Source organism: Hipposideros armiger, unplaced genomic scaffold, assembly GCF_001890085.2.
Source record: "Hipposideros armiger isolate ML-2016 unplaced genomic scaffold, ASM189008v1 scaffold_258, whole genome shotgun sequence".
Taxonomy (NCBI): Eukaryota; Metazoa; Chordata; class Mammalia; order Chiroptera; family Hipposideridae; genus Hipposideros; species Hipposideros armiger.
The window spans coordinates 886,803-899,654 of NW_017731608.1; the positions used below are offsets into that span (position 1 = coordinate 886,803).

Genomic DNA, 12,852 nt, shown 5'->3' on the forward strand with positions numbered 1-12,852 from the left:
GTCACTGGCCCTCATATGTGGGATCCGAACCAGGGCCCTCTGGCATCCCAAGCCAGTTCTTAACCATCGCACCACTCGGCCGGCCCGAAACTTCTATCTTTTACCTCCTGTCTAGCTTTTCTTCTGCTCCTTTATAGTCTAGACCAGTTAAATTCCCTGCTTAGAAAGGAATATTTTTTTGGCTTGTGCTTCTCCAGCCATGAGCCACAAGAGTAAAAATTATGAGTTTATTTGCCCGGAAGCCCCAAAGATAGCTCAAGACAGTAGGGGGTGAAGCTAGGCCCCTTTGACATGGCACATAAGCTGGCTTATGAAAAACCCAGGTGCTCATCGCAGTAGCCCTATAATATGAGAAACTGTGGTTACAGGATAACTGGCTCTGGGATGACACTCAACTCTTGGCCAAAAGAAAAGCCCCATGGATTCTCAACAATCCAAAAGGTCCCTTGGTCACCCACCTGCAGGTGCCTCTTTCCACATCATGGCTTATACCAAGATACCCATGCTTGCTCTTGGCTTCCAGCTGAGTGGCACAAGGACCCTGGGGAAGAGCTGGACTTGTGTATCAGTAGGTGTTAAAGAAAGGAAATTAACACCCACAGGTTGGCTCTACTTTGGAAGAGAGGGTGAGAGGTGCTGTCTGCCAGCTCCCATGGCATTTCCAGTCAGTTTGGAATAAATGAGGCTGCTTGAGGACATGAAAGGGGAAAGTGAAAGAACAGCTAATGTGAGCTCAGAGTTTTAAAAAGAAGGTGGAGGGCTGGCATTCATATTGATCACTTGGGTAAAAACTGATGGAGTAGATGGGGCAGCAAAGAGGACCCTTCCAAGTTTTCCAGTGATTGTAGACTTCTAATGTAAGTAAACTGGAGACTGGCTACTGCCTCCACTGGACTCAATGGGCTTTGAGCGCACATTTGGCTTTTTCTTTCCTCACATTTCCTCTGCAGATTTCTATATTGTTGTATCGATTGTTCTGAGGGTTGCAAAACATATCAAAACAACACTAATCATAACCTCAGCAGAGAGAAGTGGAAGCGTTCTGGCATGCCAGTGGGTACTTTTAGATTACAGGGTCTCTTTAGCTCGCACCTTCAAAATGAGCAGTATTTCTAAAGAAGTACACAAGCACAGGACTTAATAAACTTTGAGATCACTCTAGGTCTAGGGAAGCCCCCGAGTACCGAAAACAAAGTACAAGGATCTCAATCCAGATATGTTGATGGTAACATTTTTTTTCAGGAGGAAGAAGGGGAACAGGTGGGTAATTGGTTAAGAAGTTAGATGAAAGGTTACAGGTCAATTTCTCCTAGGAATCAAACTTCTAGCAGAGCTAACAAGAATCTGTTTATCCAGCATAAAAGCTTAATGGACTTGTGCTTTCTGCTGTAGGGTTCTGAGCTCTCACGGCCAGCTTTCTGTTTATACTTCTACTTTACCATTTAGCATAATGCCCACTGTCCTATAGCTGTTTATGAGCCTGACAGGCTTGCTCAGTAGATGGTAAGCTTATGGAAACTAGAGATCGTGCCTTGTTCATTTGGGTACTATCATAAACCTAACACTGAACCATGTAAACATGTAAGTGCTTATCAGTCAAAAGGGCTTATATACCAGCTGAACACTCTGCAGGTAATCACGAGACCATTACTAACAGCTCCAGATCAAGATGAGTTATATGCCAGGGGCTCACCATCACGAACACCTCTTAGATTCCTGGCATGCACATCTCTTAATGTGTTACCAAGTCATCTCTTCCTGTTCCTCTGTCTGTTTCTAGCTTATTGAGTTAATCTAGACCAGTGGTTCTCAAATTTTAAAACGCACCAGATCACCAAGAAGACACTTTAAAACACAAATTCCTTAGCCCCAAGCCCAGAATTGCCGAGTCAGTGGGTCTGGGGCAAGGGCCAAGAATTTGCATTTGTAACAAGTTCCCATGATGCTGATTCTATTGGTCCAGGAACTATACTTTGAGAATCCCCATGTTGCCATGGTTACATAGTTGCACTGTCAGTTGTGTATATACTTATTTCATCAGCACAAGTTCTGATGGGGGCGGGGGGCGGAAAAGGGTTTTTCAAATGCAAACTCTGTGACTCCTCTACTCTTCCCATGTGGGTTACATGCAGGCAACAGTGGTCATGTTACCTTGTCAAACTATCAACATGGGGACCTTCAGGTTACCATCTGTTGGTGCCATAGAGCATAAACTCCCAGTTTTTTCAATTCACTGACCATAGCAAAGGGGAGAGAAAGCCCTGCTTGGGACCCAGGAAGAGTACCACTAGGAATGAAGGCAGGAGAACAGTGAGAGATCAATAAGGTTATAATCAGTGATGAGATGGCATAGCTCTGACTCATTCTGGCCCAAAAACTTTGTAATAAAAATCATAGTAACAACACTAGCTAACATCTACTGAATACTTATGTGCCAAAAAATACTATTCTAAGTGTGTCACATATATTAACTCATTTAATCCTTAAAACAATCCTATGAGCTAGATACTATTATGTCCATTTTACAGATGAAAAAAACCGAGTCCCCAAAAAAGGTAAAATAAATTAACTGAGCTTACATTGCTAGGAAGTAGCAGAATGATTATCTGAACCCAGATAATCGCTCTGGAGCCCACACTCTTTGCTACACTGCCTCTCAAGCTGACTATACATTGCAAATGGCAGGTGCCCTTCTTGGACGCCACTCACTCATGCTCACAGATCCACTCAAAAGATGAATGGGGACACATTCAGAGTTTCTTCAAACTGTACTCAAAGACATAAATCCTCAGGCCAAGCCCAGGTTTACGCTGCATTCCCCTCAGCTAATCTATCAGGATTGGTAGTGAAAGTCTCAGGGGAATTATTACATTTTTCGTGGCAGGGCCAAAACAAAACATAAAAAATCAGGCCACTCACTGACTACACTGTAAATTCCCCATGGGCTTAACCATTAAATTCTTTTATAAGACCCAAAGTGCCCTGGAAAATGCTACGCCTTTAGAAAGTGATCTGTACATTTCAGTGACAGTACAGAAAGGGTGCAGGTGTAAAGCATCCATGGGGAAAGGTCAAGAGGAAATTTCCTGGGGATGGGGTGAAACAGAGGCGCAAAAAAACGTAGTCACCTAACAGAAAAGGGACAGGAAAGTTCATTGACAAGGCCCAATATTTTTTCTCTAGAAAAGCCCGAAGAAGCAAAGGCAATTCACCTTACAAACTGGGACCCAGGTTCTCAATAAGCACACCTCTCGCTAGTGGTGTACAGTATCGGTATATGGAGATGTGGTAAAGGGCTGGGGTAAAGAGGACATGGACGCTCCGGTGAGCGGTAGACACCAAGTAAGTAAAAGGCCCTGGTGCAGTAAAGCCTCTGGGAAGGCTGAGTTCTCAGGGAGCGGGGCTGCACGTACTTGTCTGTTTCCCAGGCAACCAAGCCAGCTCCTTATCGCCTTCCCTTTCATCAGTGGAGCAGAATGAAAGGTAATTGGATTAATTATTAAAGCAGCACTAGCTAGTACCACCACTACTAATTGTCCATTTATCTGGGGTTTATAAACAGCCATCTTAATTGATGTTGAGTTGGAATGTGCCACTCACTTTATTTGCTTGGCTACTAGATAACAGAGAGGTACAGAACATGCAGATCATGGGTCCAACACCAGAATTACTATTCATTTCTATTCATATTTATTTAATATACCATGATGTCCTTCTAACTATATTCACTACTATTCATCTTTCCCAGGTTTTCCAATGCAAGTGAAGATCTGGTATATAATACATAAGCAATTTGTTTTATTAGAGAGATATGATATCAAGTTGAGAAATCAGGCTAATTCCTAAAAGTCAGCAAACCCAAGGTCCCAGATGCCCACCTAGTTGGCCAAACAAGACTAGACAGGCCTCCTGAAAGTAATTCCTAAGGTACCAGGTAAGTGGGTAACATCTAAGAGAGACGGGCAACAGACATGGTACTGTCAGGTTTGTATATAATATATACATACATACACACACCATATATATTATGTGTATATGTATATAATACATACATACATACACACACCATATAATATGTATATATTATATATGTATATAATATACACATACACACCATACATGCATACATGTATGTATATATACATGTCAGCCATATACACATACATATATACATACATGTATATATGACAATCATAACACAAAGGAGGGAGAAGGGAATATACCTATAGTGGAACAAAGTTTCTGTATCTTACCAGAATTAAGTATATATAAGCTGAATTAGATCCTGATATATTGGGTTGTCGGAAAAGTCGTGACGTATTTTTTCTGTTTTTCGTTGCAAAAATGCGTCATGAGTTTTCCAACAACTCAATAGCTTAAAATCAATAAAGGAATTAAAGTTGTACATCAGAAGATATCTACTTAATATAAAAGAAGTCAGTAAATGATAAACAGAGAAACAAAAAAGACATCAGAAATACAGAAAACAGACAAAAATCCAAGCATATCAATAACATTAAATGTGAATGAACTAGGTCCGGCTGAGTGGTGCGTTGGTTAAGAGCTGGCTTGGGATGCCAGAGGACCCCGGTTCAGATCCCACATATGCGGGCCAGTGACACTGCCCTCTACAGCTAAGATGCTGAACAGAAGCTCAACCTGGAGCTGGACTGCCGTGAGTTGCCAGCGACGGCAGTGGGCTGCAGCCCCTGCTGCAGTGGGTTGCCATGGGCTACCGTGAGTAGCCAGCAGCCAGTGTGAGCAGCCAGCAGCCACTGTGAGCCGGCGACTGATCTGCCTCGCCCGGGAAGAGAGCAATGATGGTGCCAACTTGGGCCAGTGAAGCAACGTCCTCCACAACTAGACGGAAGAACAAAATGACAGCAACTTGTCTGTTCCCCTTCCCCCAAATCCCCAGCGCTGTTCCCATCCCCTAATTTCCCAATACAAATCTTTTAAAAAAAAAAAGTGAATGAACTAAACAATCAAATAGAAAGGTAGAGATTGTCACACTAGATAAAAAACAAGATCCAACTATAGGCTTTCTAAAAGAAACACACTAGATTTAAAGGTAAAAATAGGTTGAAAATAAAATGGAGAAAAATAAGTGATGCAATCAACCATCATAAAAGAGGGGAGTAGCTAGACTAATATAAGAAAAAATAGACTTAAAGACAAACAATATTACTAGAGACAGAGGGACATTTTATAAGGGTAAAAGTGTTAATTCATCAGGAAGGTATATAACAATTAAAAACATATATCTACCTAATAAAAAGGTTCCAAAATAGATGAGGCAAAAACTGACAAAACTGAAGGGAGAGATACACAATTAGCAACAGTAACTGGAAAATTCAATACCCCATTCTAAATGATGAGTACAACAACTAGACAGAAAATCAGCAAGGATATATACAAAACAACATTATCAATCAAGTAGATCTTTCTGGCATCTATAGAACACTGCATACAACAACGACAGAATACACAATCTTCTCAAGCATACAGGTAACACTCTCCAGTATAGATGATATGCTAAGCCATAAAACAAGTTTCAACAAATTTAAAATAATTGAAATCATAGACAGTATGTTCTTAGACCACAATGACAATAAATAAGAACTCAACAACAGAAGGAAATTTGAGAAACTCACAAATGTGTGAAAACTGAAGAACGCACTCCTAAATATACTTGGTAGAGTTGCAGTAGCTTTAAATGTATTTATACCTCTTTAAGTACAGGTTCAGAATTTGTGTGGTCTAATGGGTCAAAGAAGAAATCGTAAGAGAAATTAGAATGGCTGGGCACAAAGCCATTTCTAGTTCAGGACATTCGACCAGGCCCCGATGATCTGTGGCTAGAAGCAAGAAAATACTGACACTTCCCATTGGTTTTAATCAAAATACTAAATTAAGTACATCAGGCCCACCATCTGCTGGGAGCAGATGCTCATTAGGATGAAAGTCAAAAAGATTAGGCAGGCCAAATAACTAATGTCCTACATTACCCAGGCCCCTATCCCTCAGAAGTTTTTGTTTTTCCAGTAATTAACCAGGAAGATGTCAAACGCCAGGGCTTCTCATTTCATTTTTATGAGGCCTCAAACATGCAGAAAAATAGTATAAGCTTAAGAACCTTTTGGCAGATACTCCCTACGTGAACTCAGGCAAAACATGGCACAGAAGATAGAACAGAGTTGTTATGAGCCAGGCAGAAAGACCTGGTTTAAAGTTCCAGGCCTGCCTCTCACTGTGTTATATTGGGCAAGTGACAGAACTTCTCTGAAGCTCTTTTTTCTTCCCTGAAGAATGAAAATGCACCATCTACTTCACAGGGTTGTTACAATGATTAAAGGAGATAATATATGACGAGAGCACTTAGGACAGTACCTGGCTCATAGTAGGCAGTCATTAACTTCATTTCCTTCTTTATCATCAGTTGCTTCTTTATTTAATCAGAGCTAAGAGCTGTCTGCTAAACAGTCAGCAGGGGGAGCTTCTCGGACTTTTGCATGTTTCCCCAAAACTGTACCTGGTAAAGAGTTGCAGTAGCTTTAAGTGTATTTATACCTCTTTAAGTACAGGTTCAGAATTTGTGTTGCTGAAGAAGGGTCATGACATGGGTTGATGGGTGACTGGAGGCCACCAGGAACCTACAGAATTGTGAAGGGTCCAAGATAAGGCAGAAGAGATGAACATTAACAGACTATCAAACACTTCTCTTTAGTAGCTTCTGTTTTCTATTACCATTCTCGGGCTCTTGTGGGAGGAAGTGGGCAGAGTAGATCTTAATCTTCTGCAAATCCATTTTGTTGATTCTGAATGGCTCTGGCTAGAGTCCCCTGGAGACTCATTTGCCACCATAGTACTGGTCATGCCTTCTGAAACTGCAGGTGTGTAAACGCTTTGTCCCTTCATGTCTCCCAGATTTCCATGCTTCACCCCTGCAAAAAGCCACTCACCACACAAAGTTCTGCTTTATGTTTAGAGTTAAGAAGCAAACAGCAAGACTGAGGCACAGTCAGCCACCCAGACTCTGAGCTACAAATGGGTTGGGATCACGTCCGTCTTATTCATTCTGTTAGCCTACAACAGCACCTGGCACACAGCTGCAGATCAAATATCTGTTGAATGCAATTGTTCTGAGAACATCATAAACCTCATTCCAATCATACAAGAGAAAGTGCCTTTCCAGGAAAATTGGGAGTGCTCACTGCTAAAAGGCCAATTTGTCTTTCACTTCAAAAGCCATTATTATATTAGCTCTATTACATGATCACTTGTAAGTTTAATAAAAAGGAAAACATCTGTGTCCAATAAGATTTTCCTCAGCAAGCACCACTGGGTCATGAAAAGCTTTGTCTAGAAGCCACTTAAACTACAGACATACTTTGTTTTATAGTATTTCACTTTATTGTGCTTCACAGAAGTTTTTTTGTTGCTTTTTTTGTTTGTTTCTTTTTTTTTTACAAATTAAAGGTCAGACCCTCCACCAGCAAAAAGATTACAATTCGTTTTATTGAGATGATCTGGAACTGCAACCGCAGTATCTCCAAGGTAGATATGCCTGAAGAGGAACTAAAACAAGTAAGAAAACCCCTGAAGATCAGCCAAGTTCCCTGGGAGCTCTTCCCTCTTCCAGATTAAATTCCTGGAAGAGAATGCTATTTTTGATGCTTTGTCCTTTAAAATGACCATGGGGAGGCAAACTACAAAGCTTTGGAGTCCGACTGCCTGGTTCAGATCTGGCTTCTCTACTTCTGGGCAAGTTAGCCTTCTGGGCTTCAGTTTCCTTCACTGTTAATGAGATAACAGCACCCATTTCATAGGATGAGTATGAGAAAGAAATGAAATATCACTGGGAAAAGCACTTAAAACACTCCCTAGTATATGGCAAGTGATCAACAAATGATAGGCTTTTTTGGATTGTTGTTTTTGTTGTTATTACTGTTGGACTTATCTCAAGAGAAGGAAAAAGTAAGACAACTGTCAACAGAATCTGGAGGGACATCCAAATATCTACAATGAAGACTTTTAAGAAAAGACCAATAGGCGCTCTGTAACATATATCTTGATAAAATGGGAGAAACTCGTTTAATTGTGAATGGGAACCATCTGCTAATCTAACTCAAGAGTGAGATTCTTGAGAGTCTAGATTTCCTTCCCCTCATGGCACATTGTATCCTTTCTTAAGAGAATTTTTCTCAGATTTCCTATCTGTAAACAACTGCCTGCTGGAACACAACCCTTATATTCAAATGTATCTGTAAGTGAAACTGGGCCATTGGGGGTCAGACCTCTGGGCATAAAGTAAGGAACAGGAAACGGAGGTAGAGCTATTAAATCAAAGGAGAAGGGAAAAAAACCAACAACCATACAGCTGTTCCAAAAAAGCGAAATGCCAAGAAACCAAGATTTTCCAGCAGTAGAGGAACAGGAGGTGCTGTGTGGGGTGGGGGAGGCAGATGACTGGAACAAAGAAGGGTGGAGAAGAGCTCTGTAGTACTGCCTGGCAGCAAGTGATTATCTGCCAGTGAGGAGCTTCCACATGCTATCAGCCAAGCCACACGGAAGCACCAGTGAGGAGCAGCACAGAGCCATGGGGTCTGTTTGCCGACTTGGGCCACAGCCCTCCTCAGATATGGTTGTCAGGAGACCACGCTGCTGTCAGCTCCAGCCAAGCCTGGGCCTATGAAGTCCTGGTGACCGACCGAGAAACCACTGAGGTTTCTGGGATTTCTAGGCCTTGACGTTGGGTCAAGAATACACTACTTAGAAAAGGCCAGCTCTCATGACCTACCAGCTGTTACAGCAGCTTGGTTAGAAATCCCGTTCTCCCACCTCACAGTGCCACTGCCTCATACAGATCCCTCCCTACCGTTAACACCTTTAACCATCACATGGCCCAGATTTTCCAAAACATAACTTCATTTTAAAATTTTTTAAAAAGATGCTTATTGGGGCCAGCCGAGTGGCGCATTGATTAAGAGCTGGCTTGGGACGCCAGAGGGCCCCGGTTCGGATCCCACATATGAGGGCCAGTGTCACTGCCTTCTACAGCTAAGATGCTGAACAACAGCTCAACTTGGAGCTGGGCTGCTGTGAGTCGCCAGTGACAGCGTAGGCTGCAACCCCTGCTGCAGTGGGTTGCCATGGGCTACCGTGTGTAGCCAGCAGCCAGCGTGAGCGGCCAGCAGCCGCCGTGAGCGGCCGTCCAGAAGCTGGCGACTGATGTACCTTGCCCGGGAAGAGCGCAATGATGGTGCCAACTTGGGCCAGTGAAGCAACGTCCTCCACAATTAGATTGAAGAACAAAACGACAGCAACTTGTCTGTTCCCCTTCCCCCAATTCCCCAGCACTGTTCCCATCCCACAATTCCCCAATAAAAAAACTTAAAAAAAAAAGATGCTTATTAAAAATACACTTAAAAAAATAAAGATATACTTAAATGTGACTTGATTTTTATACCTTTTATGCCTTCACATACATAAATTTAAGGTTGGCAGTGGAGGTGGAAGGGAGGGAGGAAAAGAGTATGATGGAAATGCCCTTTGTCAGAAAAAAAAAACTGGAATAGTGCTTTGTTTCCTTCCTCAGAGCTTGCCCAGAGGCAGCAGCACGCACTACATCCCAGAGCCTGCTCACGTCACGCATCTCAGCCCCCAAACACTGATCACTAAGCTACTCAGCCACCATAAAACTGCCTCAGCTGGGCTTGTGCAGCCCATTTTCTGTTCTGTGGAGATTTCTGAGCCAGCTCTGTGGGTCTCTCCTTCCTTGGAAGATTCCACAGTGCCTGGAACCTCTACGTGCTGCCAGGAGCAAAGGGTAGGAGAGGTGTGCCTTAAGCTCCTAATTAAATCACAGGATCTGGCTCAGGAGCATCTCACCAACTGAAACATGAACAAGACACCTTTGTCATTCAATTAAAAGGATAGCCAGAATCTAATTGCTGGATTAAGAGACAGATGTTTTAAACAAAACAAAATCCCCCCTCCCCACCCAAATGTTTTTTAAAGATGTTGGAAGGAAGTGGGAATGGAAGAGCTTTCTTCAACCCTGCAGTTTCCTGCCTTGAAGTAGGAAGCTGAGTACAAGACTTCAAAAAAGAGTTTTCAGCCAGATGCCAAGATGCCATCAACATAGGTAAAGGAAGGGAAAGCTGTACCTGGCTCCCTGCCCCTTCACATTTTCAAAATCCAAAGAAACATTTCCTTACCTGCCAGGACCCTGTTAACAGAAGAGTGAGTAGCCAAGCCAGGCTGTCCACGTTCATGAAAAATCCCAGCATAAGGCAAGTATTCAGGCAGCAAGAAACGCCTACAAGAAGGAATCATGTGTAAAAAGCCTACTAAAGACGACCATAAAACAAGGGAGATATCCTATGAACCTACCCTCAAGAATCAAGGCTAGGGGATCCACTAAGCTTACGAATCCACAGAGCCCCAGCATGGAGTAAAAATTCCTAGGACTTGTCCTTTCACAGGTTTGTACCTACTTCCTGATCTTTCTTCTGAAGTTTCCCAGGGCTTCCATTATTGAATAGGATGCTCCCAATGCCACTAATCTCTCTCTTTTTATTGTGGCCAATCATCTCCTGCCAAGTCTTTAGGTGGCAGGACTGGATTGTGGGCTCATTAGAAAATAATTCCAGATATGGACAATCCAAAGACCAGAAAGTAGGTTTAAAAACTAAATCCCAGGCTCTCATAAAGGCTCCCTTATAAAAGTCTCTCATAAAAGCTGACCACCCAGTTCTTACCTGGGGACAAAGCGTCCAAGCGAAGGTGCAGACATCCGGGCATTGCGTGGAGCTCGGTGCCTGGATCTGTCACCATTGTCCCTGCAGAAAACAAAAAAAATTGCACATAAGAGAGTCACTAAAGCAGAATCAGCCAGCAACCCAAAAGACAAATATTCCCCAAACTAAATTCCTACACTTAGGAGAAGACTCCAGAGAAATCAGTGATCTGGTTCTTTACTAATTTGGGCGGCACGTTCATATACTGTATTTCTGGAGTACCTCAATTAAAACATTCACAAGCATTTATTAACAGTTCAGCAAGGAGAAGGGAAATTTTTCTTGAGTTAATGTGCTCTCTGAACTCTGCAGCTTCTGAAATTGAAGTCAGGTTTAGATCTTTAAAAGGATCTAGAGCAGCGGTTCTCAACCTTCCTAATGCCGCAACCCCTTAATACAGTTCCTCATGCTGTGGTGATACCCAACCATAAAATTATTTTCGTTGCTACTCTATAACTATAATTTTGCTACTGTTATGAATCGTAATGTAAATATCTTTTTGTTTTCCGATGGTCTTAGGCTTTTTGTTTTTCCGATGGTCTTAGGCGACCCTTGTGGGGTCGCGACCCACAGGTTGAGAACCACTGATCTAGAGTGTGTGTGGGGGGAGGGGTGTGTGTGTGTGTGTGTGTATGTGTGTGCGTGTGTGCGCGCCTTTCCCTAGATTGAAAGATACAGAGAAACTTTGGCTTTTGGAGATCTTGAAAGAAGAAAAATTGCCCCATCAGTTTCAACCAGCAAATGGTTATCTTTCAATGAATCTGTTTAGGTTCTTGGTGTGAAAAAAAAAATCATTGATAAGTGAAAGAAAAACACTAAGCAGTCCCTTCTTTTAGAGACTGAATAATTGACAGTGATGAATATTAGACAATGCAAACATAAGTAAGGTTAGTTGAGTAAAAAAAAGTCTAGATGTTTCCTTTTTTTTAAAAGATTTTATTGGGGAATTGGGGGAAGGGAACAGACAAGTTGCTGTCCTTTTGTTCTTCAGTCTAATTGTGGAGGATGTTGCTTCACTGGCCCATGTTGGTATTATCACTGCGCTCTTCCCCAGGTGAGGCAGTCGCTCGCTGGCCATTGGACGGCCGCTCACGGTGGCTCACAGCAGCTCACGGCAGCTCATGAAAGTGCATGCCTGCTGCTGTCCAGCCCTATTGCAGGCTACACCGTCGCCAGCGACTCACGGCAGCCCAGCTCTAGGTCAAGCTGTTGTACACCATCTTAGCTGTAGAGGGTGCAACATCACTGGCCCTCATGTGGGATCCGAACCGGGGCCGTGCTGCTCAGAGCTGGCGTCCTAAGCCAACTCCTAACCAATGCGCCACTCAGCCGGCCCTAGGTGTCTTCTTTATGGTTTGTAATAACCACCATTTATTAAATATCTACTAAGTTCTAATACTAAGGGTATTAATATGTTATCCCATTTAATACTTCTAGCTATCCCATGATGTTTCATTATCTGTTTTACAAATAAGGAAACTACGGACCAGAGAGGCAAGTGCCCATGGTCACACGGCTAGTAAGTGGTTGAGGCAGGATTCAAGGAAGATCTATCTGACTAAAGCCTTTGCTCCTTGCACCATACACTGCTTTGTACAAGAAAAGAGGACAGACATCACGTGGCTTAGTTTCCAGTGCATCAAAGGAACAACAAGCCAAAGGTCATTGGATGGACAAAGCAGTTAATTAGCTGCTTAACCAACTCCACAAAATAAATGAGCCTCTGAGAGCTTGATTTGGGACAGTTTCTGAATTCTCCCTTTGGATTATCTTCAACTTAATGAGATAATCTTCAAATCAACCCTGGAGCCAAAATTAAGACAAGACTTTGGCTTTTAAATGGACCACTGGGAGCTTTACAAGCCAGAAAGGAAAGCCTAGGACGGTTTTTATAAATTGGTGGCATTGGTGCTGAGCATTCCGAGACAAATCAATACCAGGAATATTGGAAGCTGATCCATTAAAAGTCAGTACTTGGTTTTTATTTCCCCCAAACAGAAAGCATACTATTGTTTTCCATATCATATCATATTTCTTTGACTTTAAACTC

At 42.5% G+C, this 12,852-nt stretch overlaps 1 protein-coding gene across 9 annotated transcripts in view; it reads right to left on the minus strand.

The window, feature by feature from the left end:
* Positions 1-12,852, minus strand: part of AMBRA1 (autophagy and beclin 1 regulator 1) — a 172,257-nt gene that overhangs the window by 81,141 nt on the left and 78,264 nt on the right. For all 9 annotated transcript variants that reach the window (XM_019656468.1, XM_019656469.1, XM_019656467.1 and 6 more), the window contains 2 exons: positions 10,764-10,844; positions 10,221-10,321 (listed from right to left, as the gene is read on the minus strand). In XM_019656468.1, the coding sequence (XP_019512013.1) occupies positions 10,221-10,321; positions 10,764-10,844 (182 nt within the window). The remainder of the gene's footprint in view (positions 1-10,220; positions 10,322-10,763; positions 10,845-12,852) is intronic.